We start from the raw sequence: 26,727 nt of genomic DNA on the forward strand, positions 1-26,727 counted from the left end.
GCCTGCAGAGTTGTTACTCCTCTCTCTGGCTGCAATTGCACAAGTTTCCCCTCCCACCCTTTCTTAAATGCATTATCCCAGAGACACTACCACTGTCGCTGATGGGCTCGGCCTTGGCCAGTGGTGGGTCCATCTTGGAGCGGGCTGGCACTGGCTCTGTCAGACACAGGGGAAGCTTCTAGCATCTTCTCACAGAAGCCACCCCTGCTACCAAAACATCGCCACACAAGCCCAACACGTCCATTCAGTCAGGATGCCGTCGACCCTGGTAGCTGTATTAACTCCCTGATGTTGGTTAAAGGTATATTTGATTGCTCTATGCCTATGGTGAACTAGTGAACAAGGTATTTGGGCGCATTTTAGAATTTGTGTTAAAGGCCCTACATCCAAAGAGGTATAAACAGGAATTTGGATAGAATATTCTTACTTTGCAGGTACAGCTGCATCAGCAAATATGCTCCCTGCAAAGACGTTACCAGCACAGCGAAGTGTGGGAGACGCTGACATCGTTACTCTGAGGCTGAAGACAGTGCCATCTCTCCTGCCTGGTGAGTCTCAGCAGTCCACATAAGCACTCTCTGGTCTTTCCCGGATGTCCTTTTTGCTAGTAGTCATGAGATTTAGTGAGTGTGTAACAATGCCAAATCATGGGAACTGGATTTTGCAATTTGACTTGTCATAAACGCCTCAGAAATTGGTGGCCTTTTTTTTTTCAGAGGCTATACCCATGTGAGTTGGTTATGTAGGAATAAGATCAGAATGAGTGAAGAGTCATATAAAGCACAGAAATGTTTGAAGAAGGTTATGCTGGGGAAGAGCAGCTAATGCAGGCAATGAAAATTTTCTTGATGGTCCCTCCATTACAAATTAGTCATCTTGCTGGTCATGCAAAAGAAATCCCAGGGAATAAGTAAGTAGTTCTTTTGGGTTTTTTTTTTTTTTCTGCTGCAGTGGAGCTGCATTGCTTATTCTGTTAAAGTGTTCTCACTGAGATTAAAACCAGAGAAATTAAGAAGGAGAAATCTAAGAATGCAAAAAATCAGTCGCAGTTCAGAGTTTAGGAAAAGGTCAGAGAACGAGAAAGTCAGTAGAAATATTCCCAGTGCATATATCTGGGGCCATGCTGCAGGTTCATTGCAGCCACAATTATAGTGAGAGTCCCAGAAGACTCTTCAGTAAAATGTTGTGTGTGTTTGACATTGTTCAAATGCTTTTCTTGCAGGTGTTTGTGGAAACACCCTTTACTTGCTTATATAGAGAACTAAGAGTAGGCCATTGGGGTTTCTTGAGGAGGTAGATACGTCAACATGAATTGTAATGTTTTATAATTCAAATGATTGAGTTTATGATAATGAGGAAATTATATTAAAAATTCAATATTAATTGAATAATTAATTGTAAATACTGTGAGAAATATTATCTGAAATGGGATTTGGGAAAAGCTGACAGGAAGGGAAGTTCCTGTCTACAAAAAGGCTTTTTTCCTCTGTCCTCCAGCTGATACTAAAACATGGAGCCTGTGGTTCAAACACTAATACCTTTATTCAGCTTTCCATTTTCTCTCAGTAATCCTGAGTGCCCACTGCGATATCAGTTTTTGTGTGAAGCCTGTTCTAACTTCTTCTGGCCTGTATTTGTAAATGACAGATCTAATCTAACATCTCTGCAGAGCAAGATGGGTAATTAATCATGAACATGTGAGTACCTAGCTAAGACATGTTACAATCTTAGTTGAGCTCCCAGTCAGTGTCAGCTGGAGGATTCGAAGGAATGCTGCCAACTTTAAGAAACTGATTTAATTCTGGAAATATCATTAGATCAAGTAACATAGAGTCGAAACACTAAACATTAGATTTTAAAAAAAAAAAAAAATTAATCTAGAGTTGTGTGTTTAGCATTTGTGAATGGTCATTTTTACCATTTCTCCTGTGAGTTTAGCTGGTTTTCCTTATTGAAAACGCTCCTTGTAAATACAGCAAAGTGCATTGCCTGGGATAAAGGAAACCTTACATAATAAGAGATGCCAATATTTTTAAATTTAAGACATTTAAAAGGTAGAATAAGGCCACGTATGTAGCTGCTTAGCAGATATGAATTACAGTTGCAAATAACATATGTTCAGTTTAGCTGTAGCTATGCTAATGGGAAACAGAAAATTGGCAAATATTGAAGGTAAAAAGGTTCAGACAGAAAAAAATTAATTGGGACTTTCCAGGCTGTAGTTCAGAAACAAAACTTAGTCACAAAGATGCCAGCACAAATATTTGTTGCTTTTTATAGAATAATTTTTTATTATCCCTATATGTGTTTACTCACTATTAAAAAGATCAAGATAATTTGTGTGAATAACACCCAATTGCCTTGTATGGAGTAAGACAATTTTATTGTAGGTAATAAAAGAAGGATTCTGCTGGGAGGCAGAAATCCTCTGCCATTGCACTGGTGCTCTTGTCATCCCAGCTGGTTCCTGCTGGGTGCTCATTAGTAGATGCTTTTTCTTAGAACTTGAGGTAAGCTGTGTAAGTTTTATTTTCCTCCCTAATAGATTGATTACCTGTGAGTCTTCCTTGAAAGAACTTTTCAGCTGTAGATTGGAATATTTATTTTCTGACACATTTGTTTTCTTTCTTCTTTATCTGCATGACCATAAATTTAATGCGTTATCATTGTAATGTTTAAGCCTTGTGTCTTGTGTTTGCAGTGCATTGTTCTTTGCTTATTCACTGTTGCTTATTTAAAATTTTAACTAAAATTCTTTCATCTGTTACTGTGAGAAGCTTCTTACTTTGGGGTAAGTGGTCTAAACATGATTCCCAGCTCAGAGTGGAGAAGGTAGGGGGAAAACACTAACTGTTCCTACATTAATACCAATACTATGAAGAACTTCTTAACACAACAATGTGAATACTTACACTTGCCAGCTGTACTTGTTGAAAAACGAATTTATTCTTTCAGACTTCAGTTGATTCCCCAAGATGTTTGCAAAAGCAACAAAGAATTTTGTGAGAGAAACCGACAGTGGGGGTGACTTGATCCCTGTCTCCCACTTGAATGCCTCAGACAAGCTGCAGCTTCTGAGCTTAGTTACAAAGAGGAAGAAATTCTGGTGCTGGCAGAAGCCCAAGTATCATTTTTTGACAGTCACCCTGAATGATGTGCTTACAGAAGACAAGCCGATAAAACCAGGTAAAGCCATACTCAGGCAGCACTATTATTGCAGATAAAAAGAATGCAAAGCATAATCTTTTTTTGTTATTATTCTCAATCATGTTACTGGAGGGCTTCTTTCAGAGGAATGCTTTAAAGTATTTTCCATCCATGGAAATGAGATGACTGGATCTTTTCTCACTTGACTATTCATTTTTGGTTTTAAAAAAAAAAAGTTTTGCGTAGATAGACTACTGAAATTGAGTGCTGAAGGTTGTCATGCCATACAGTCCTACTGTTTAATAACAGTGCTGTCTGCAGCCACAGGAGGTCCCCTAGTATATTTTGGGGGGATTCCAGTATGTGATAGTAGCATGAAACTATACTGTGCTCCACATCAAAAAGCACTGGATAAACAGTGTCTTGGTGACAGTAGCCCAGGGAATGCTTGCACAGGCAAGGCCAGGCAAGTTTTACTACTGCCTTCTTTCTTCTTGCACAGACTGTGAAAAATGGTTGACCCTGGTACTTCTTTCTTCATCCAGCTGCAGCAGTCTTAACCAGGTTTTAGGATTAACTATCTGGAAACCCATATTTCTGGGTATGTCACAATTCCATACAGGAAAATAGAAGTTATTTGTAGCTGGCTTGGAAGATTAGCTGATTCTGAGTCAGTTCTTTGGTTTACAGGTGTGTAAGATTCAGACTTGTTTTAAGCCAGTTAGATGCTTCCATTGGTTTTCAGTGAGCTTTGGGACAGCCTTATAATGAGAGATGTAAAGATAATGGCAAGATATTTACCCAATCAGGTACAAGCAGATCTGCTTTGTAGTTTTTATTTGTAGCTGAAATATTTCAGTCATTCTTTATAAATCTTCCATAGCATCTGAACTCAGGATTTCATCGCATTATGTTTTCCTAAAAAGGCAAAATATAAAAGATAGTGGAGCAAAGATGATGAAAATATGGAGGAAGCAGAAGAGTTACAGACCTGTAAATTTCATTATTTACCTGCTCTATACTGTTCCTTGCCTTCACTAACTTGTCATATTTTCCTGTAAGTTTTCTGGTTTTCCAATCCCTTCAGGACTGTTGCAGCACTTCTCTTCACAGGTAGAAATTACTTTTATTGCTTTTCTAGTCATTGTGGAGTCTGACTTTGCAAAATATATGGGAAAGTTTGAAGATTTTGTTCAAGGACGTATTGAAACTTCATTTGGAAAGATCAGCCTGGGAGCTGGAGGGAAGGGCTATGTGGAAAACCAGTCCTCATTTGGAAACTTGAGGAAGCAGGAGATTGATTTGCAGCAGCTTATGAAAGACGTCAAGGACAGGTAGGTTTTTAATGTGGGCATTGTAATGGCCGGGCAAGATTCCTGAGCTGAAAAGACTCGGGCCAGCTGTGGTCACTTAACAATTGATCTGTAGTGTTGCCATAGTTTGAGAATTATTTTTATTGTAAGCTCTCATTTTCAGGTGAAAATGAAAAATTCCAGATTTTGAGAGCTTGACAGTCAAACCTTTCCCTTTCATTTAAAAAATCTCTCTCTGTAATTTCATTTTATGTATTTGCACAAATCACCATGTGGAACAAGGGTCAGATCCTTCTTTGGGAGACTGTACTGAGGTAACAGTCTGGAAAAAAAATGGATTGGTTTCTCTGCATTACTGGGGCATATGTTATGGAAACTGAATTTAGAACTACCAATATTCTTGTAAGCATGCTTTATAATTCTTGTGTGTGTGTGAGCAACTGTGCTGGAAAATTGGATTATTTGAAGCTGAAGGAGTAGTAAAGGTGAGTAAGCATGGTCAATGAATGTTCTAGTAGTTGTACAAAATATATTTTATAGATCTATTGCTCACTGTTATATGCTGTACTAACTGAGGGAAAAACCTCAGATTTTCTGAACTATAATCTTAATTCTACAAGATATGCAATACCTCCTGTCGTGTTCTGAAATGAGATTGCTTTAATCTTACAATAAGATATTCATGGACCAAAGCCTACTTGGCAACCAATTGACAAGTCAGGGGTCTACTCTGTATAGCAGGTCCCAACTTGTGGGAGATGAGGGTTGTTTGTTCGTGACAGCATTGTACCCTAGATTACACCACCTAGGAGGTGGTGTAATACATTTTAATAGCCTTTGCTGATGCTCTGAAGATAAAGATGAGAGGTTTTTGTTATCAGTGCAGAAGTTGTCAGAAGCAGTGTAAATTTTCTTTAGATACACTGATGTTCTAGAGAGAATCGATTCTCCATTTTCACAGGAACAAATGGCTGCTATTCTTTTTATCGTGAGCATTCACAAGTCAACAAACTTTAATAAGGCACGTTGCTATCTTTGTACTAAATGCCTTATTAAAAGCAGAATACACTGGGCTAAATGTGTGTACGATGCCTGTAAAATTAGTATGCATCTAGTATCAGAAAAATAGTGTCAGTCAAGATTTAGAATCTTGTTGCTAACACTAGACAGAGTCCTCTAGAAAACCAGACTAGAGTAACTTCTGTTTAGATTAGTAAGCTTTTACTTAGTTTTCTGCAGTAAGTCACCTACTCGAATCAAACAAATGATCCTCCCATAGCAAATAAAATTTACTTCAGTATAGGTTATAATTCTGAATGTAACTAAATACTTACAAATATATTATCTTTTGAGTGTGGAAAATCAGTAGCTCTACACTGATCTGAATATAACTGTAAGCGAGGTTAACGTGTGTGTCCCTTCATACAAGGGTTCTTAGGTGCTCACAGCTTATTAAGGCTTATGATGCAAAGTGTATAATTGGTATCCAGTCAGTTTGGTTTCTGCCAGGTCACTGAAAAAGATGAGGATAGTGTAATTTTTATTTTCTGCTTCAACATAACACTGAGGCTCACTGGAAATTGTGGCAATGCCTTGCAAATGAAATTCCAGTTACTCATTCATAAATATTTTATGATTTATAATGGATTGTGTCCAAGCGTCTAGCTTTCATCTTGTTCATGGAGCATTTGGTGGAATTCAGCATTCGGGAGCACTGGTGCCCAGAAGTTAGTGATTTTTGGATGCAAAACATTATGGTACTAGGAGGATGTTTACCTATCAGTCCTTGTGAGATGAGAGACAGCTAAGTGTTCTTGATTTCATCTAATGACCTACATTGCTTGTGCTTGTTAGATCAATGGTTGTTTCCTTTATTATTTCTATATATATAGCCTAATTAAGTTGCATTTTAAAATGTTGTTCTTGTATTAGGCTGTTCAAGTCAAAGTTGATAAATAGCAGAAAATTCTAAAACAATAGTCAAAGCTGATACGGCTTCGAAACTAAGTCTTCAGGGTTCAGCAAGCTGGAATTGCCGAGTGGCAGCAAATCGGTTTCCTGTCACTTCTTATGTGAACCCTCTGAAGGAGAATCCTACTGATCTTTTCATTAGATTCCAGATGCTACATTGGCTCTCCTTTTCTAAAAAGGGAAGACAGCTGAAGGATGTAGGATGAGATCCTTCCTGATTTGCAGAAGAAATGGCATTTTAAATGTAGAACACACTTCTTAACATAATATGCAATATAAAAATAAAGTTAAATGGTACTTTTAGGTATATGAACTTGGCATATTTTATTTTACATTATTCTTGCTTTTTGTATTACATTATGTTTTCTAATTCACAGAGTACTGTAACATACTGATTTTAGGTCAGTCCTATGCCTTCAACTCAGCGAGATTGCTATGGATTTAAGAGTATATTCCATCTTCTATTTTAAGGCTTTCAATACTGTCTGCTGTAAGGTCTTCACAGAGAAGCTGATGAAGTATGGGCTGATGAGCAGACAGTGAGGTGGACTGAAAACTGGCTGAATGGCTGGATCCAGAGGGTATTGATTGGTGGTACAAAGTCTAGTTGGAGGCCAGTGACTAATGGTGTGTCTCAGGGGACAATACTGGGTCCAGTCGTGTATGATGGGGTTGGTAAGTGTACCCCCAGCAAGTTTGCTGATGACACAGAACTGGGAAGGGTGGCTGATACACCCAGAGGGTTGTGCTGCCATCAGAGGGGCCTCAACAGGCTGGGCTGGTGGGAACCTCATGTAGTTCAGCAAAGGGAAGGGCAAAGTTCTGCATGTGGAATAACGCCAGGCACCAGTACATGCTGGGGACTGACCAGCTGGAAAGAAGCTTTGCAGAAAAGGACCTGGGGGTCCTGGTGGACACTAGGTTGGACATGAGTCAATAACATGCCCTTACGGCAAAGAAGGCCAATGGCATCCTGGACTGCATGAGGAAAAGTATTGCCAGCAGGTTGAGGGAGGTGATCCTTCCCCTCTACTCAGCACTAGTGAGGCCACATATGGAGTACTGTGTCCAGTTCTGGGCTCCCCAGTACAAAGGAGTGATGGACATACAGGAGAGACTCCAGTGAAGGGCCACAAAGATGATGGACTGGAGCACCTTACATTTCAGGAAAGGCTGAGAGATAGGGCCATTCAGCCTGGAGAAGAGAAGGCTTAGTGGGTATGTTATCAATTTATATAAACACCTGAGGGACGGACACGAAGAGGATGGAGCCAGGCTCTTTTCAGTGGTGCCCAGTGACAGAACAGGAGGCAATGGGCACAAAGTGAAACACAGGAGGGTCTGTATGAACATAAGGAAACACTTTTTCACTGTGAGGGCGATGAAGCACTGGCACAGGTTGCCCAGAGATGTTGTGGAGTCTCCCTGCCTTGGAGGTGTGATCCTAGGCACCCTGCTCTAGGTGGCCCTGCTTGAGCAGGGGGTCAGACCAGATGACATTCCAACCTCAGCCATTCTGTATTCTCCCCTCCGGTGAAAAGTATTATGAGGAGGTTATAATCACTGTAGTTCTCATGGATTAAGAAAATTGCTTGTTTGTTTTTACTGTTTCACTAAGTTGTGTTGGGTGATTGAAACAGAAGTTCTGAGAGGACAGTGACAGCAGAGAGAAAGAAACAGGACCATGTGGTCAGTCCACATCATCAGCAGAAAGGTTTGCCTGTCACACTTCTGTACTTTGTGTGAATGATTCCTAAGTCTATAGTTAGCATATTAGAAAAACAGGGTGTTATTAGTAGTATACTCCTGCATGAGTGAAAAATATTTTTACACTATTGCATGTTGCACTTTAATATGCACTTTAATTGATTCAGTTATTGTCCACGCTGAGACAAAAATAGGTGCCTATTCCTGATCTGAATACAGTGGAAATTCAAACCATTTTGTTATTTATTCTCTAAACCTCCTTGAGCATTTATGCATGTCATGAGAAGACCATTCACTTTTCTATCAAAGCTGCTACATAGGTAATATGAAGTCACAGAATATTATGAGACAGGTTTGAATAAAATAAATTGTATGTGTCTGTGATTTAAAAAAATAAGGAGGGTGCCAAATAGAAAATAGCAGAACTGTCTGTCACCTGTGCTCTCAGAAGTCTTTGGCATTCTTGTGGAAGATGTTCTGTGAAGTAATTGTCAGATTGTTCTGTAGGGAAAATTGTGAAATGCTATCAGTAAGCTGACTAGAGCAGATACTATGTTCCAGTATGACTGTAAGAAGTAGGTCAGAGAGGTTATATTTGAAACAGATTATCAAAAGAAATACTATGTGTCTGTGCTTGGTGGAAAGTGACAGAGCAAGGTCCTGTGGTTTTTATTCCTTGGCACTCATCTAAAGGTCTCTATTAGAGAAGGAGCAAAGCTGGGGGAAGGCTCTCACTGTGCAAGCAAGCAGCATCTGTATGGAAGACATCAGACTATTGTGCATTATAAACGAAGTGAACAAGCTGGGGAATTCTGGCCAAGCAATGAGAGAGGTTTTGAAGTTAGCCACGTGGGTGTTATGGAAGAATTTGCATTTGGGCAAGGCTGTGAGAGTGGGCCACCCATGTCTTTGCAGCTGGGACGGGAGGTGTGTTGAGCTGGCATTGCCCAGTGCAGGACTGAAAAGGGTTTTCACTCGTGGATAGTTTGAACTAGTGAAAATTTGTGCAGGCAGGCAATAGTGCTGACTTCAGTGTGAGGATGGAGAGTACCCCCAGCAGTAACCATTCTTTCTGATATTTGTAGTAAATTGGCAAGCATCTTGCTTTGAGGATTTGCAGGATGGGTTACTGAGAAGACTAGACAGTATTTGATGGAAAAAATGGTCCTAGATCCCCTCCTTTGTGGATGGTCCAGTCAGAGATTCTGCACCTGAAGGAAAGATCTTCAGTCTGAGGTGTGAGGTTTAGAGCAGGCTCCTGCTCTCCTTTAACTGGGAGAGTCTGCTCTGTTGCTGGGTGTTGCCTGTTTTCTCTTGCCTTCCATTAGTTTCTGCTTTTCGCCTTTCTTTTCTGCTTCCAGTCTGCAGCAAATTGTCTTTGTACCTCTATTCTCCACTGCTTTCCTCATGTAAGAAGAAAAAGGTTGAATGAAAGTGAAAGTGTTTAATCCAGTTAAATGTGGAGACAGTGAGACCAAAACTTGGAGAAATTCTTCTATTTGTGTTTGACCTATAGAGCTTCCAGCTTCGTAAATCATTGACCTCAGAAAGGTTATTTAAGCAGAACAAACAATCAAACGAAAAGCCATAATCCTTATCTTTTAAATGATCTTTATTTATACAGGCTCATACCCTGTGTGTTGATAACGAGACTTAGCAAACCAACATATTGTATTTTATATAGTGCTACTTTTGAGTACTTCAGCTCAGATTCTTAAGGTGGGAGGTCACGCAAGATCAGCAAGGGCTCCTGTACAATAGATAGTCAAAGAGATGGTAAGAGTGATGGCTGTAGAACAGAAATAAAAGCTCTGAAACATGACCTGTAAAATAAAGAAAAAATGCAGTGCAATTCATGTGTGAGTATTCTCAGAGGTTTAACTCAACCATCTCTTGTTATTCAGATATCTTCTTGATATTGTCTTATGCTAGCAAGTGAGTTCAGCTCTTGCAAAAATACACTCGTAGATTCAGCACCCATTTCCTTGCAATTCTTTAAGCCCTGCTCTGATTTTCGAACTTGAACCCTGCTGCATTTTGCTCTTGATAGCTGTTTTCAGTGATAATTTAGATAAGCCACGTATTTGCTTACCTCATATTGTCTCCTGTCTGAGTTGCTAAGAGCAGAATGTGCCCCAGTGATAATCTGTGATGTGCTCACATAGAACCCTAGAGTTTAAGGGGTTTTATGATGGAAAGTTCAGTGCCATAAGTCTAGAGGAGAACATTTAAAAAGGTATTTGTAGATATTGGTAAGGGTTATGTGTTCTAAAGCTCTGAATCCGGTACTTACTAAACTTAGTGGGAAGAGGAAAGCATTTCTGCTGGCTTTACAGTTTAACACATCCCACTGAAGGCACTTGAATCTTGGGGCTGAGGCAGCAACTGTCTCTGCCACACAACGCAGATCTGTGCAGAGGACCCCAAGCTACCTCCGAGACACAGTGCTGCATCAGGGAGCAAAGCAGGGAGCTCTGTGCCCCGATGGGGTTCGTGTCACTGCATGGCCTCCAGTGCTGTGGCAGCTCATCCAGCGCTGCCTCAGAAATTTCCTCACTGCACCTTGTTGCAAATTTACTTATGTCTTCTGACTCTTTAGCTCTGCCACTCTGCTGTTCTGTATCTGAACCTCAAAGCCAGGAGCATGAGGGGGTCTGAGCCAGTCCTACCTCAGGCAGAATACTGTAGAAGCAGATAGAAGAAAAAGTCTCTTGAATTATTTTGGTCATTGTATGCTTCTTCTGTTAACACTCATACAGAAACAGCAAATCTCTATTTAATCTGTATTTTTCTACCTTTGTTTTGTTTCTTTTGCTCTAGCTTTTGGGCATATCCAGTGAGTTCGTCATTCTCTAAAGCAGGCAAAAAATACATCATATGAAAGCAAATGACGAATTGCTTTCGGCTTCTTCATTGTATTTCTTCCCCTGCGGCTTCTTAGGTCGAATGTTAAAATTACAAGTTCTTAGTGCCTTAATTTGTATTTTCAAGACACTTAGGACACATCTTCAGAATCATAAATAATTATTCTGAAGTATATGATAGGCTTGATGGTCTGTTATTGTAATAACTAATAGCTCTGGTTTGGCAGACACTTCTAAGAGCAGCGGTGTTTGTGATTGCTTGACATTTCTTCAATTTTTGCTTAATCCAAAGATTCATTGCATTCCAAGCATAAAGCATGGCTTTGCAATAAAAGAAAAAAAGTTATATTAATAATCTCAGGAATGTTTGGGGGTGCTTTTCTAGTCGCTGCTGCATGGCTTCAGAGGTATTTTCTTTCCCTTGTTTAAACAATCAACTTTAAGTTTTTCAGACAGTTCATTCCAACTGACTGAACTTTCATATAAGCATGTAACTCTCCAAAGATCAAAAATTGCCTCAGGATATTTTTAATTTAATAAAGAACCAAGCTGACTTCAGATTTATACAGACTGCATAACTCCAAAACTCCAGAATCTCATAAATCTAAAACTTTTTAATTAAAAGTGGAGATATCTTGTTTTAAATAAAGCGGAGTCAGGCATGTCTTCCTGTCATATTTTTGGGGAATTGCCATTTAGCCCCATGAATAGCCATTTACAGTAAAAGGGAGGAGAAAAGACTGAATAAGTGGAGCCAGGGATAGCAATCTTTTAATCTTCCACTGTCTTGCTGGAGTTATCTGTTCATAGAAAATATGACATCTCATATGAGGGTCGCCAACGGGTATTTTGCAAAATTGTAATATAATTGACACATTTTAATCAATCAATCAAATACAGTCAAGAAGTTGCTTTAACTCTTACCAGAAAGACTGTTAACACCCCAGAAGACAGGGTAGTGAATCTTTTCTTAGAAAATAATCCTCTCTTGTTGTTTGTGGGCATTCACTTTTTTACTTCTGCTCATTCTAAGACTTAACTATAGATATCACTCCAGGAGCATTTAAACACACGTCAAATTATGCCTTGGAGTAGGCATGACTTGTTAAGTTGGAGGCATGGACTAGAGATTTGAGGTCCCTTCCACAGTTAATTATTCTTTGACTGTAACAGTCCTAGTCATTAACTGTAAATTGTGAGGTTATACAGATGAGTAACACAGGACTTTATAGCAGGTGGTTTTTTAGTAATCTTTTCCAATCCCCAATTCCATGATGTCTTTTCTATCTTTTCTTGTCCAGCCCTTTGAAGTATTTGGTCAGTGCTGATCCCACTCAGCCAGTTGAGGGTTTAAGTGAACACTAGAACAGATCCATAGCAAGCTGTGAGGGTTGACATTGAGGTGTCACTCTCTTTGCGTGCTGTTCATGCCTCGAGAAATTCTGGTGACTCAGAATTTGGAGTAAGAAATTAAAAATTTGGCATCAGCGTGTCAGGGCGCTCATTTGCCTGCATGTGGATCTTCAGAGGCCAAACCAGACTACCTAGCGATGGTTGCCTCAAGTTGTCCTAGTCCAGGGTGAGTCTGGACATCAGCACTTGGGTGCAAAAGAGCCCACATCACCTCGTTGAGAAGCAACTGATGGCACATCTGCAGCAGGTGGAAGGACGTACAAAGATGGGAGACAGGACAAGGAGATAAATGATAAATGATAAACGAGACTGAGTTTGGCCAGATGGGGCTGGAAAGCAGTAACGATGAACTGCAAGAAGGAGAGGAGACCAAAGCCGGGAGCCAGGGGCAGCTGGTGTTACCTGAGGGTAGAAGATAGCAGAGAAATTAAGTGGGAAGTATGAGCTGACTGTGGGACAAAGCTGAGATGAATGAGAAGGAGGGGGAAGAAATGGGACTTGATCTGGTCAGGTAAGAGAAAGAAAACTGAGAGCTATTGTAAGGAAAAGCGGGGCTTGATTACCAAAGGAGAAACTAACTCAACTGGAAGATTGCTTGCTATGTATTTTCGAACTTCCGCTAGCTTTGTGCAACTTCACTCTTTCTAAGTAGAGTTTCATGATGTGTGGATAATACTATTATATTACATGCTTATTATGTATTATGCTATTGTACATATTTTTATTGTGTGTGTGCGTGCATAATGTATGCAGGAGTGGTAGGCTGCAGGGAGGTCATAATGAGGACCATGAGCCACAGGTCTTTTGTTTGTACTCCCTGGTAACTTTTTTGCTTGAATTAATTCTTTTGAGTAAAGACTGCAGGATGTGACCCATTGACTCACTGAGACTGTTTGTGCAAACATGAGCCTCTGAAGGGAATGGTTAGTTGGCATCCCCTGCCATGGCCAAGTTAATGTCAGTGTGAATTCACAGTAGCAGAGGATTCAGTCCAGTGTCCGTGAGCCTGGAGGATTGTTTTCCTATTACACTGGACGCTTAAAGTTGTCTTCAGTTCTCCCTTGCTTTTCTTGCTTAGAAAGTAGCCAGACAACTGCCATTTTCACTCAGAGTAAGGAATCAAGAATTCAATACATGTGTTGGGACTTACTGTGTAATACAGATATTTATTGCTACCAAATAACAAGAGAACATAATAATTTTGAGGAGACTGCTCATACAGAAACCATTGTTGTTTTTACAATAAAAGCTTCTTCAAGCAATTAGGAAAACATTTTTTCTCAGTTCTAGCACTTATGTTGTTAATGGCATCTTTTCTTTTTCAGAACAATAAATCTAAACAGTAGTTTACTGCAACAAGTAATAGAAAGAAAACGTGAAGTGCTGTGCATCTTGAGAGAAAAGATAATAACAACTCAGAAGTGTACAATATCTGAACATATCCAGACAGAAGGAAAAATCAGTGGTGTGATGGGATGCACTACAAAAACAGTAAAGGTAAAAGTTATTAAAAATCTGCAAGGAATAGAGCATTTGCAGATTATCTGAGAAGAAATTATTTTTTTTCCAAATAGACTTCAGAGGATTTTCATGCTCCCTTAACATGTTGAACTCACTGCACTGCTTAGCTATGAAACTTCAGAAGGGGAAAATGTTTCTTCCGTTGCTTCACGGGCAAAAAATGCCATCTTAGTGTGACCCTGCAATGTGGTTTCCATCAATGCTGTCAAATTGTCGTTCAGTTTCTGTGTAGATTCCTGCTTACAGCAGAACATAAACTTATAACAATCCAGTGAAAGTTGAAGAGCAAAAAGCATTGCTGAAGCAAATTTATTTGAAAAGCCAAGTAATCTTTCATCAAAAATGTTTGCGGTGTCTACTGAGTTTTAATATTTATTGAGAAGCTATTTGTTTTCAATCATGGAAGCAGAGATTAACTGCATTATGAGCATATCTGAAAAATTGCCTGTGAATTGAGAAGGAATTACCAAAGTCAAAACATGCTCGTTCACTGTAAGTTTTTTTATTTTTAAAGCTGCAGATGAATCACTTCTATTTACAGGGTATCTCCAGTAGCAGAAATGTGAAGTTGCAGTTCAACAACCCGCTGGGCAAGTGCCACCTTCATGGTGCCAGACTCCAGCTGGGCAAAAGGGGCAACAGGATAGAAGAGGGCAGGGTGGGATACTGAAGTGGGTACCTGTTTCCTAGTGACACAGTGTTTCATATGTGGCAAAAGCTACAGCTGGAGCACAGCTTTGTACTAGGGCAAGGTAGCTAAGAGCTTGAGAGCCACTCCTGGCCTTGTGCCTCTACCTTGCTGCTCATCTTGTTCCTTTCATAGATGTCAAATGTAACATGTGCTTTAGTTAGACATCGTGGAGAATAAAGCACATTCTTTCTCTGTATTTTTTTCCCTTTATTAATTCTGTATTTAAGCTACACAATAGCTGAATCAGATAAACAGTGAATAAATCTGTTCTCTAGGTTTCAGTGAGTGAAAATGGAAGTATGATAAAGGACTCTAGTGTGATCCTTGAAATTCCTCCTGCAACCACTATTGCCTACGGTGTAATTGAACTGTTTATAAAGCACAGTGGCCAGTTTCGTAAGTATAAAGGTCATTTTCTGTGGCACACAGTTCATCCGTGGACAGAGCTGACTGTTGGGCAATGATCTTTGCATTTTCCTATGTATGAAGGTGGTGATGTTGTATGGTCTCCACTGCCTTGATAGTCATTTGTGCTGTGAAATGCCGCTCTTCTGATTTAGTAATGCTTTTTCACTTGTTTCCATAAATCATAACCACAGAAAAATCTAGGTTTCAGGGAACCGCAGGAGGTCATCTAGCTCAAGCCCCAGCTCAAGGCAGGGCCAACTTTTGAAGTTTGATCTAAACTCAAGAGTTGGATCAGGTTTCTCATATCCTTGTCTATTCAAATTTTGAGTATCTCCAGAGATGGCGATTCCATCACCCTTCTGAGCATCCTGTTCTTGTGTTTGACCACCACCATGGTGAACTTTTCTTTCTTTCTTAGTATCTAATGAGGAGAATTTCCCTTTAACTTTTGTCTCTTGTCTTTTGTCCTGTCATCATACAGAAGGGTTTGGTTCAGTAAGGTTATCCCTTAGCAGTATTTTCTCTAAGCTGGACAAACCCAGTCTCTCAGCCTCTTCTCATACGTGATGTTCTCCAGCCCTCAGCGACCTTGGTGGCTGTTTGCTAGATTGTTCAGTATGTGAATGCCTGTCTTGTACTGGGGAGTCCAAAGCTGGACACAGCACTCTGAATGCAGTCTCCCAAATTGAAAAATCACTGTGATTGATCTGTTAGCTACATTCGTGCCAGTATAGCCCAGTGTGCAGCGAGTTTCAATAGCTGCAAGGGCACGCTGCTGATCCTCTCAAATTTGTTGTCCGGGTCTTTTTCCACAATTTTGCCTCTAGCTAGCTGGCCCTCAGCCTGTGCTGTTGCCTTCACCTATTGGCCAGGAGAGTGAACCGAATACAAATCGATGGTCAAGCAGGAATGTTTAGACAACAGTCATGCTAAAAAAAGTTTTATTCATGAAGTATAGGACTGGAATTTAAACTTTTCTGTCTGTTTTACACTTTCATATATAGATTGTCCTCAGAATGGTTGCAGAAATGTCCTTACCATGTTTCCTGGTCATGCTTTACTTATTTCAGGTCGAATACTTTCAGTTGTCAAGTTAAAAAAAGATGTTGAAATTGGCTTGGGGGGAAGTAGTAACTCCGCCCTGCAGAATCACCTGGGTTTTTCTTTCTTGTCTATCCTCAGTTAAACTCCCTGACCTAAAGGAGTTTCAGGGGATGAAAGAAAGAAAGAAATCAGATGGACTGTGGAGGGCTGGAAGTTGGAAAGGACTGATGTGGAGAGAAACAGGAGATCAGTTGAACAAATAATTGAAGTCCATTTGAGTTTTGAATCCAGGATGTACTTTATTTGGTTAAGAAATGCAGAAGATACTCTCCATCATTCTCCTTCAACTGAATTCTGATATTAAGGAAGTCTGTAGGTTCAGGAATATAAGTAATTATCATGTAACCTGTAAAAAAGAATCTCTGAAATGTGGAATTACTCTGGCATAGACTGAACACAGAGCTATACCAAAGGGCAATGATTTCATGGTCTTAATAGAACTGTAATTCAGGGTAATCAGGTGCAATTAAGGCTATCTGACTACATAGGTGTATAGCTGATAGCTTACTTGGGTGATTTCTAGATGGAAAATCCTATGACTTGCTACCTAATAATACATGGGTTTTGATAATGATCTGTATATCTCTGTTCTTTTTCCACTTCTGCTTCTTTTTCCACTTTTTCATATTTAATGTTACATCTTTTAAGCTTCAAAACCAGCACAGCTTGTTTCATGTTTTATCTCAAACAGCCTGTCTTGCCTCTTTTTTTTTTTTTTTTAATTTGTGCTGTCTTTCCATGCCTGATTGTCATTGAGAAGGTAAAGTGGAGGAACTAACAAAAAAATTAGGTATTTGCCAGCAAGAATAAGGATGGTGGGGCCAAACCTTCAACTTCTTAATGTCTGAGCAGCGGTCAGTATCTATTTATGGAAATAAAAATAGCCTTTGAAGTTAAAGCCAGAGACTAATGTTCACATAAGACTAAAAGTGACCAGCAGCAGGTGTAACGTAATGGGATTCTCTTCAGAGATAATTAGGGGATAAGGTGCATGTAAGGTTTCTCTCCTTCTCCCCCCTCTCCCTCTCCCCCCTCTCCCTCTCCCCCCTCTCCTTTCCTTTCCCTCTAATAGTGCTTGAGTTATTCTGTAAGGAAGCATGGCATATAAAATTTCTTTAAAATATTCTGGCTAATGTGACTGGACATTTATATAAATAAATTTAAAAAGGGGGTGTAATTCTTTTCTGATCCCTTTGCCGTAATGTTTTCCTGTAATCATTCTGTTTGCTTTCTACAGGCTAATTTTCCACTACATGTAAAACCTGTTCCTGTTAAAGGCTTTGCAGTTTTGTGTCTCTAAAGTTTTACTGCAAGTCCTCTTGTCCTTGCTTTACAAAACAGGAGGTATAGTAGCAGCCAGCTGATTTAATTTTTTCTGTTCATTGCTATATATGTGTGACTTGCTTCTTCTTAAACGCCTGTAAATTAAACAGTCCTAATCTTTTCAGCTTCTCTCTGCAAAGGAGTCTCTTTGCCTTTGATTGTTTTCATTGATCATCTCTGGGTTTCTTCCATCTTTGTTAATGTTTCTGAATAATTAACGGGATCTAACTGCACTAGTGGAGGTTTGTCATTGATGGATGTAACAGAACTCAGTAGAGAAAATATCACAGTGTTATGTATATGATTTCATTTACTTATTTTCCCCTCTTTTTTTTAAGAGTATGATAAAATTAATGAGATACAAAATTAATTAACAGTCCTGTTAATACAAAACTTTCAGAGTCCTGTATTTTCCTCTGGAGTCCTGTTACAAGATTTAACAGCAGGATCTGTATCTCTCAAAACTTTTCACATGATGCTGTGTACTGATTTCCCTTATTAGCATCGTTCTGCCTTAGAAGGGCAGGTAGTTTATTAGCACTATCTTCCTCCTTCAGGGTTTGTGTGAAAGCCTTGCTATTATCAATGAAAGTAACCCGAGCATGTCAGCCTTACGGTGCCTTAGCTGCTGTCGGAGTCTTGTTGCTTTGGGAAGTTCTTTAATTTGTGTTAATTGCTTTCTGCTCCTCTGTAGCTCAGTCATCCCTATGAAGGGTTGTGCAGGCATAAAGGTCTCTGTCATCTTTCTTTCTCTGTGGCAGATATTTCTTTGTCTGCTCTCCCTTTGAAAAAGCTTTTTGCTGATGGAGTGCTCTCCATGCTTTCTCATCTGCTTTGAATGTCCTTAATTTGGTGAGACAGACTCTTACAACTGGAGGAAGGTTATATTTAGGTATTGTGCCTGGTACATGTGAGCCCTGTGCTTGATTAGTTACATTTTTTTCCCTTTGCTGTCAGGTATTACTTTAAAATTGAGTTCCTCTTGCTAGCTTGCCTGCGTTCTCCTCAGACCTGCTGCGGAGTGGCAGGGGTACAGTTTCAAATCTTGTATTTGAGCAAATAAAAGGACTTCTATTATATTCAGCATCTTTGGGGCACAATATAGGACACATGAGCACATAACTTGATATTCCAGACTTCTCGGTGTAACTCTTACACAGGCTCCATGTGTACCTTCCAGGAGTCCCTTAGCTTCATCAGGTTGGGGGCGTTGGGCTGGCAGGGAATCTGCAGCCCTGTTTGGGTGAGGTAGGCCAGTGCTCACCATGAAGACGAGGCAGAAAGGGTAATCCAACCAGGGTGTGTTATTTCCTTTGTGAAGTTATTTCAGAGAGACAGTGTATTGCTGAGTGATTCTGCTAGTGAACGTGCCTGGGTCAAGTCCTTTAGAGGCTCTGAAAAGCCCCCTATTTTCCACTCATCTGGAGAACTTAAGGATGGACCGGTGGCTTTGCTCAGAAAGAGGAGTCTGTCAGTGCCATGACCAGAACAGGTTCTGTGAGTGACTCTCAAGAGTTCTTACAAATCTCAGAAAGTGCTTTCATGTACCTCTGTCATGAGTGGATCCTGTAGCCCGCATTACAGCACGTCTCTTCATTGGTAGAAATGCAAAGAATTCGTGCCTGCATCTCTTGTATGCAGCATTCAGGTTTACGGTATCGGTGAGAAGTTTTTGTGTTATTTGCTGTCTGTATTACTTTAATTCGCAGGTGGTGGTGTCACATTTTGTACCTGGCAGCTGCACCGCAGGGCCTTTGTCCGTGCACACTGTACCAACTATCAGGGCTGCAGTAATGCTCAATAATTCACATACATAGCAACCATTGGCATTCTTCCCACCTAGAAGAGATGAGACATGGAGAAACTGCGTGCAAGAATCACTAGATAATATAAGCTAGCAGCTCATTCGGTAGTCGCTTGTGTATTTTATTAATGATTTTTTAAAATTGATTTTCTAATTACAGAATTCTGTCTGCTTGATGAACAGCAAGGAGGCTTTGAAAAAGAAAGCGCAGAAGGCTCAACTGATTCCCGTTCAGCACTGTTCGGAGATGCTTTGTTTCTCTATCAGCCAGATGCTGTTGATAATGAGATGTACTCTGGAGCTAAAAACCTTATTCCCAGTGATGCTTCTTTATGTGTATTGGAACAAGGTATTACCAGAAATGCTTTACATGATTACGTTACAATGAGTTAAGCAACATGATAGGAGGAAATAATCTGGTACAATAGTACATAAGAAATTATATTAGTTCATTTTAATAGCCCTTATCAGGAGGTCTTGGGGGAATGCAGTGAAAGAACAGAAGAAGAATTTACTTCTGCAATAGGTATATGCAGCGGGCTGTTCCCTAGGAACATCCCGAATCCCTTTGTCACAAAATCAATCTTAAAAAAATCAGGTTTTTATGCCAGTTTTGTTACATTCCAGATGAGCTCTATGAGATTAGTGATGACTTACGCTTTCATTCAGAAAGGGTCACTGAAAATATTTTTTCATGATTAGGAAAACACTGTCAGTAAAGCTTCCTAGTTAAAGGTTATTTTAAGTCTCAAAAATTACATCTCCCCAGCCTTCACTTACACTTATTATTTTCTCAGAAGTTTATAGAAATCTTTGGTATCCACTAAGGCTGATGAAATTAAAATGTGATCTAAATGGCAGTTTTCAAATTGATATAATGAGCCGGGCACAGTCTGTTTATTGTAGGGATGTGGAAGGGGCAGGGTTGTCACCAGAGGAATGAAAAAGGGGAAAACAAATCCAGGTCTCAGAACAACCTTTACTTTTCATCAGGTCTTGGTAGAGTTCTTACAACTGGTTCTAACAACGAACATCGCTTTTATCTCTAAATTTCACCCTTTGTTCATGGCTGTTCAATAGACTGTGACCAAAATAGATATGTGTTGGTCTGGAATAAATTCTGCTGCTCTCCAATGTAGACTTGTGGAGACGGAGCTATTCCTTTCAAACGTGTATATAAGCCCCCACCATTTTGTGAAAGAATGGTATGCCGCTGTTTTGGTTTTTGTTGTAGCTTGATATACCTTTGTGCCTTTCTTGCTCAAAAGGCTTGGAGGTTTCTTTTAAATAATTAACCTGACCTGTCTCTTGGGAAAAAAATGAGAAAAATTGTTTCCACGAAAGCAATTTTAAGTAGGTTTCCTCTCTGTTATTTGTATAGACAGTCATACGATTGCGTCAGGTACAAAAAATACCTGCCTGGGGCTGGGCTCTTTTTTTTTTCTTTCTCTCCAGTGAAGTAATCCTTAGATATAAAAGACATCTTTAAAGAGAGCGTGTTTCTTGACCAGAGTGACATGAAGGGAAATTTCTTCTAAACAAAGTTAAGAACGCTTGCATGCCCATATTTTTGGAATGTAGAAAAACACATTCCAACCTTCCAGATGGCATTATTGACTTGAAAACTTATTTTCTGTTAGCAAAGTGGCAATTTGATGTCACAAAACATTTTGGTTTAGTGTCATTGTTGAATTGTGGGGAAAGAAGTGCGGTGAACCCTCGCGTGCTTCTGTTGCGTGCACTGCAATGGATTAAATATTTCAGTCAAGAAGAGATTTTTTGTCCTGATTTTTGTAATAGTAATTAGGTCAGGGGTAAAGGTTTGTAATTCTTTGATGCACCTGATGAAATGCAAGGACAATAACAATTCTGTGTGTGGACTCATACCACTGACTTTGTAATTTATCTTAACCCATGGTTTAAGAAGTGAAATTATGAGCAGAACTCTTCATTCTGCCTTACAAATGAACATTCTCTGGGGATAAACTCTCAAGTGAGAAACTTAATACATGTTTAGTTCAGTTAACATTAAAATACTGATGTCTAAAATATTAAAAATACTGAACACCAAATGCTGATCCTGGGTAGCTGTTCCTTCTTCCTTAGAATTTTTATTGGTGCTTCATTGGCTCCTTAGGGAAACACAGTGAGGTGTGTTCCAGCCTTGCATTATGGCTTGTGCTGGTGGAAATCAGGGTGTCAAGACGTGGTGATAAATGAGCTGATGAGACGCGTAGCAAAAATGTTAACTGTTTTTACTGGCATTTGCGTAGAAATACTTAGTTTTACTTTTTACTGCTTTCTTGGGAAAGATCTGTCACAGCTGAAGACTCAGTTCCAGCCCTTTGTGAAGCTGCCAGAAGACAAGCGAAGAGCTTTATATAAAACCCTTTGTGAATTCTTGCTCCATGAAGAAATGGTAGCTGCCCTGGAGGATGTGGTAAGATGAAGAAACTTTCACTTGCTTCCTAAAAGTAATTTCAGGATAGAGCTAAAATTCTCTTTTGCTTGAATTTTTCTCTTTTCAAGAAGTTTCACCTATTCTTTTGCTTCCAGTTAGATGATATCTGCACAGGAGACAAGCCAGAGCTGACGGAGTTAAAACCTGCGCAACAACGAGACCTCCTTGACTTCTTGCAGCTCTTAGGGTGCAGCTTACAGAGCGAGCTGTTGTTGCAGAAATGTCAGCCTCAGGATGAAGAACTCTTCTTAGCTGCTCACCTCCTCATCAGTGCTGTCTCCGGTATGTTGTGAATGAAGAGAAAAGACCCCCCCCCCTTTATTTTTTTAATATTTGCCTTTTAGAGCTCCCTCTGTGTTAAAGCGTTTATGGCTCTTTTTGAGCAGTTTTTAAGCCGACTGAGCATCATTTGTTCTGTTCCTTTTTATGAGTTTGGTATACCACGCTCAGCATTCCTGGCTGTGAATTAAATTTAGCCCTCAATCACTGACAGATTTTCCGTGTAAAATGCCCGTTCCCCTAAGATTGCTCAGCTCTACTCTGTGCCCGAGTGTGGGCATTTCCAGTTTGGCAAGCTGATTTCTGTTCGTATTGCATACCAGAGTTCTTCCCAGCTAAACGCTGAGAATTACAAATTAGGTGTTGTCTTCTGTGTAACAGCGTATATTGTTGAAGTGCAAACTATATTTAGCAAAAATTAATTTAATCTAGAGACACTGCAATTAGAGGGTTGTTTTGCAGCTGCTGAAAAAGGAGATTAAATGTAAATGTCAAACAAATGCCATCCTCACAATCTAGTTGGCACCACGGCGTTAATTAAAAGCTACCTGCAAAGTCCAAGACAGGCTTCCCTGGCTTCTTCTCCTCTCTCTCATATATAAAGAATTTCCTGACATTAAGATAACGAAGGGAAGTCCAGTGTGGTGTTAGCTAGATGTGGCACTGTGCAGCAAAATGTCAGTGTGCATCCATATACGCACAGTACCCAGGTAGGAAGGCTTAACTCATTTGTGGAGACAGAAAAGAAATAGAAAACAGAAACCTGCTGATGTGGTAACACTTGTCAAATGCTATTAACAGCAGGGCGCAGTTAATTGAGTGTGTCGCATTATCACCTGGCTTTGGACATGTTTGCTGCTAACGTCCAGGCGTAAATGTAGCTGAATCAAGAATCAAAAGCTGTTTTATGCCTGTTGCTCCTGTTAGGACTTGCAGCCTTTGAGTTACAGAGCTGAAGGGCAGCACAGGGATCATTTAGTGTGTCCCCCAGCCCCAAGGCAGTCTCAGCTGTGTCACTCCTCTCAAATTGTGTTTTGCTGAAGTCAGCATCTCGTCTAGATTTTCAGAGCGGAGGTTCTTGTTTATTCAAGGCCTAAATCATTCATCCAGCCTGCAGACCTGGAGTGAAACACTGGGGAGATACTTAGGGAGGAGACAAGAATGATGGGGAGGGAATCCCCTTTCCTACGAGCTGCCTTTTCTCAAGGGCGGGGTAGTCAGTGTGGGGCTTGTACGTGTTTTATCCCATCCCATTTTATTCTGCCCTCTGGGAAGCAGGCAGGAAAGGGCTGGATCAGCCCCTTCCAAACGTCCAACAGAGCACTTGTGACAACTGTCCTCAGCATTGAATCTCTCTGGTCTCCAGCATCCATTTCATGAGGTGCAGTACCTGTGGGTGGGCCTCAGAAATGCAGCTCGCCTGTCTTTGCTCAGCAGGAGAACCCTGTAGCAGAGCTCACTGCTAAGAAAGTCCCCTTTCCGGCAGCCAGCCTCGTGCAGCATTCACTGGAAACAATCTTTCCCTTTTAATGTTTCCTTCACAGAGCTGTCTGATTACACTCTCGTCCTGCTGCGTGCCTGCTGTGATCTTAAGGTTGTTTCGGCATTGTGTTGTTTGGTGAGTAATCAAAATGTGACGGTGTGGCATGTGGGCCCCAGCAGCAGCAACGACTGCGTTCTCTGCCTTACTGTGTTTCTCACCCAATAAAGAAGATGTCAAGCTCCAGTGTGAATTTCAGCCGTAGGCATTGGTTAGGCAAGGTCAGAGTCTGACAGGGGCAAACAATGCAGGTAATTTACTGCAGGCGGATACCTGACTTCTAAAACATTTCTGTGTTTGGGAGATTCCATGGGCTGTGAACAAAAGAAAATTGTAATTTAAGCTCAAATTTTAATTTACTAATAAGTCTCACTAGCCTGTTCAAAATCTCAGAAACAGTAATCACCTGCCCTTGGGAAACGGAAATTTCGCTTTGATAGCAGCAGTGCTTGGGCCACGGCAAATTCTGAAATTCCCAAACTTTGAGGCCATTCATTAAAACCGCTAAAGGGATGGGGCCGGGCTGCCGTTCCCTGTGAATTTTTTTAAGCTTGCTGACAAAGATAATAGCGAAAACCTTCAAATATGTAGGGGCAAGGGGAATGCTACTGTGTGCTCGGAGTGAGAGTGAGAGTCACGTGTGATCTGCAGCGAGAAGAGTTGGACCGGGCAAAAGGACGCGGTAGGAGAGATGTTTCCCCTTAAAGGGTGCCACAGAGCTTTGGCTCCGGATGTGCTCGTCGTACTTCTCAAGGCTAACGGTAAAGGGAATCGTGCCCTTTTGCCGCGGCCTTGTACGTTCCCCGGTGGTTTTGTAAGAAGGAACTGAGGCGTGCGATGGCAGAAACGGCACTGCCCGGAAAACCTTTTTAATGTCTCTTTCTTTTGCTGTCTCATAAATACAGCCTAATATCGCTTCAGCCGATGGCACCTTGGCGCTGAGCAGTCCTTTGGTGGCTACTCTCACTGACAGAGGAAGATTTGATGTCGTGCAAAGGCTGTTTGCTTCATCAAACATTAATCTGGAAATGACGGAGTCTTCTGTAAAAGCTCTAACTATGAAAGAACCTAGATTCTTCCCACTTGTTCTTTATGTTGCATTGTATGGATTTTATGCTTTAGGTGGGAATGTATAATGTATAGGAGCTTTGCTGAGTATCCAGTTACTGCTCTGGCCTGTTCTTTCTTCTGTAGCTCTGCAGGGTAGTGTTGGTGTGTTTGAGCTAGCGGTAGAGCCACTCAGCTGAGCGCTAAGGGCAGTCCGGATGGGGTTACGGAGGCGAGGGTGGGCTCTGCGTGCCCGGGGTGAGCGCTCTGCGCTGCCCTCAGGTGTGTGGCTGCTCTGCCTTTTCACTGAGGTGCGTCGGCAGTGGAAAATACATAAATAAGGGATGAAGGGGAGGAAGGAAAAAAGACAAGTCTGGACCAGAAATTGAACACAGCAGTAGAAGCCTGATTGCTTGCATTAATATGCATGGGAGAAAACTGCGAAGTACAAACTGCTTTTTGTAAGCAGGCAAACAAGCGGGCTGTGGAAAAGCAGGGTTCTGCAAGGCAGTAAGTGTTTTGCTCGTTTAAGACCTGATGTGCAGAATGCCTTCACTCTGGAGCAAGTGGAATGGAGGGCCCTCAAAGAGGTACTTGATTAGGTTTTCATTTATTAAGTGTGGTTTGGCTTTACGGATGTGAACTGCACACTGCAGGAAATAAAACCCTCTTTTTTCAACAACTCAGACCACCCTAGGGATTTATGCCTCTGGACAGCGTGTCTGTGTTCTAATAAGTTCCTACCCTAGCAAGTTTCAGCCGCTTAAATTGCATTCTGAACTCTCCTCTTTGAGGTACAGTGACGCCTTTTGGCGTGTGCACGTGAACTGTCCCTGCTGCACGCCACAAAAATGATCATTTTACCCATATGACACTGTAAGCGCAGGTATTTTGCTTGTTTCTTTGACTACCAGCAAAGCGTGAGTAAAGCACTTTGTGCTTTGAACTCTTTTGCTTTTTTTTTCATTGTAATTTTTTGTAATTATGTGGATGGGACAGAAATGCAGCAGAGATGACTGTAAATATGGGCTTGGGAAGATGATGTTCCAGGTAAGTGGAATATCGGTGCTTTCAGATGAGATCGTGAGACGGCTGACCGACAGACAAGCAGGTCTGTGTGCCTGTGTCGGGGGGCGGTGGGTAACCAGGCCCCACAGCCTCGCCAGTGCGGAGGAGTCCTGGGTTCAGTTTTCTGCTACGTTTGCTCCCACGCGGTCTTGAGCAGGTTGTGGAGGTCGTCAAAAACCTGCATCGGTTAAGCTTTCCCTGCGGAGGTGGACTTTGCAGAAAAGCACCGTGGTACCTTTCCATGCCCGGAGAGCGCAGGATGGCGTCGCACGCTGAGCTCCTGGCGTTTCTGTGTCTCAGCTGTTAAATGAAGCTGATGGTGTTGCTCGACCCCTGCACTCTGGTGTGTACGGAACCGTCCTTCCGGCGGGTGGAAGCGCGTTGCCCTGCTTCTGGGAGTGATGCGTGTTTGTAAATGGGAAAGTCGTCTTTTGCCAATAACTACTCAAAAGTTGCCACTGTAACTAATTTATCAAAACTTTCTATTAAATGTTATGTCAGCTCAATAGAATAACTTATAACCTCATACATGCAATTTCCATTGTTCTTTTTTGGGGGGATTCCAGTCATTCCCTTGGCCTCGAAACATGGCGTGCACAGAGGGCAAGTGGACGTGTGGGCATCGACATAGTGTCACCGTCCACGTGCTCCGACCTTCCTTACAGAATTTGGTGTAAGCCTTATGTGCGCTGTGCTGTACAACTGCTTTCATGGGGTGCGTGCTGTGTCACAGAGGTAGGAGAGGGGATTTGTTTTAAGGGGGGGGGAAACCCCAACAAACCCCAGGTGTTCTGTAGAAACATTAAAAAAAGAAAAAGTTTTGTTGGCTTCCTGCTATTTTGCTTTCAGCTGTAGATCAGTCCTTCACGTCAGCCAAACCCCCTGAGCAGGTCCAGGCTGAGGAGTATCAAGGCTGCTGACAAAGCAGGGGTGAGGGTGCCTGAGGGGCTGGCGGGGTTCGTGGTGCCAGGGAGCCCCAGCAGCTTCACAGCTCAACCACCAGTGCCCACAGCCAAGGTGGATGAAGGCACTGCACTCTTAGAGCCCTGCTGCTGCTTGGAACCCT

General features: G+C 41.1%; 1 protein-coding gene across 2 annotated transcripts; it reads left to right on the plus strand.

Moving 5' to 3' along the window:
- Positions 1 to 457: 457 nt before the first annotated feature.
- On the plus strand, positions 458 to 26,187 carry GSDME (gasdermin E). 2 transcript variants are annotated; one of them, XM_064444415.1, is made up of 10 exons: positions 458 to 548; positions 2,956 to 3,186; positions 4,289 to 4,481; positions 13,741 to 13,912; positions 14,903 to 15,023; positions 19,427 to 19,615; positions 21,579 to 21,706; positions 21,823 to 22,009; positions 23,551 to 23,624; positions 24,452 to 26,187. In XM_064444415.1, exons 2-10 carry the CDS (start codon positions 2,976 to 2,978, stop codon positions 24,680 to 24,682), a joined length of 1,506 nt encoding a protein of 501 aa, XP_064300485.1. In that variant the 5' UTR covers positions 458 to 548; positions 2,956 to 2,975; the 3' UTR covers positions 24,683 to 26,187. The 2 variants fall into 2 exon arrangements, with proteins under 2 accessions (XP_064300485.1, XP_009506330.2); XM_009508035.2 differs by lacking the exon at positions 458 to 548 and adding an exon at positions 2,419 to 2,510.
- Positions 26,188 to 26,727: the final 540 nt, after the last annotated feature.

Source organism: Phalacrocorax carbo, chromosome 2 (assembly GCF_963921805.1).
Source record: "Phalacrocorax carbo chromosome 2, bPhaCar2.1, whole genome shotgun sequence".
NCBI classification, from domain to species: domain Eukaryota; kingdom Metazoa; phylum Chordata; class Aves; order Suliformes; family Phalacrocoracidae; genus Phalacrocorax; species Phalacrocorax carbo.

Excerpts from the sequence above, each read along its gene's own strand:
- GSDME (XM_064444415.1), top strand. The coding sequence starts at position 2,976 with ATGTTTGCAAAAGCAACAAAGAATTTTGTGAGAGAAACCGACAGTGGG. Across the intron at positions 19,616-21,578 it reads TTTATGTGTATTGGAACAAG|ATCTGTCACAGCTGAAGACT; the intron begins GTATTACCAGAA and ends TTCTTGGGAAAG. Across the intron at positions 21,707-21,822 it reads TAGCTGCCCTGGAGGATGTG|TTAGATGATATCTGCACAGG; the intron begins GTAAGATGAAGA and ends TTTTGCTTCCAG.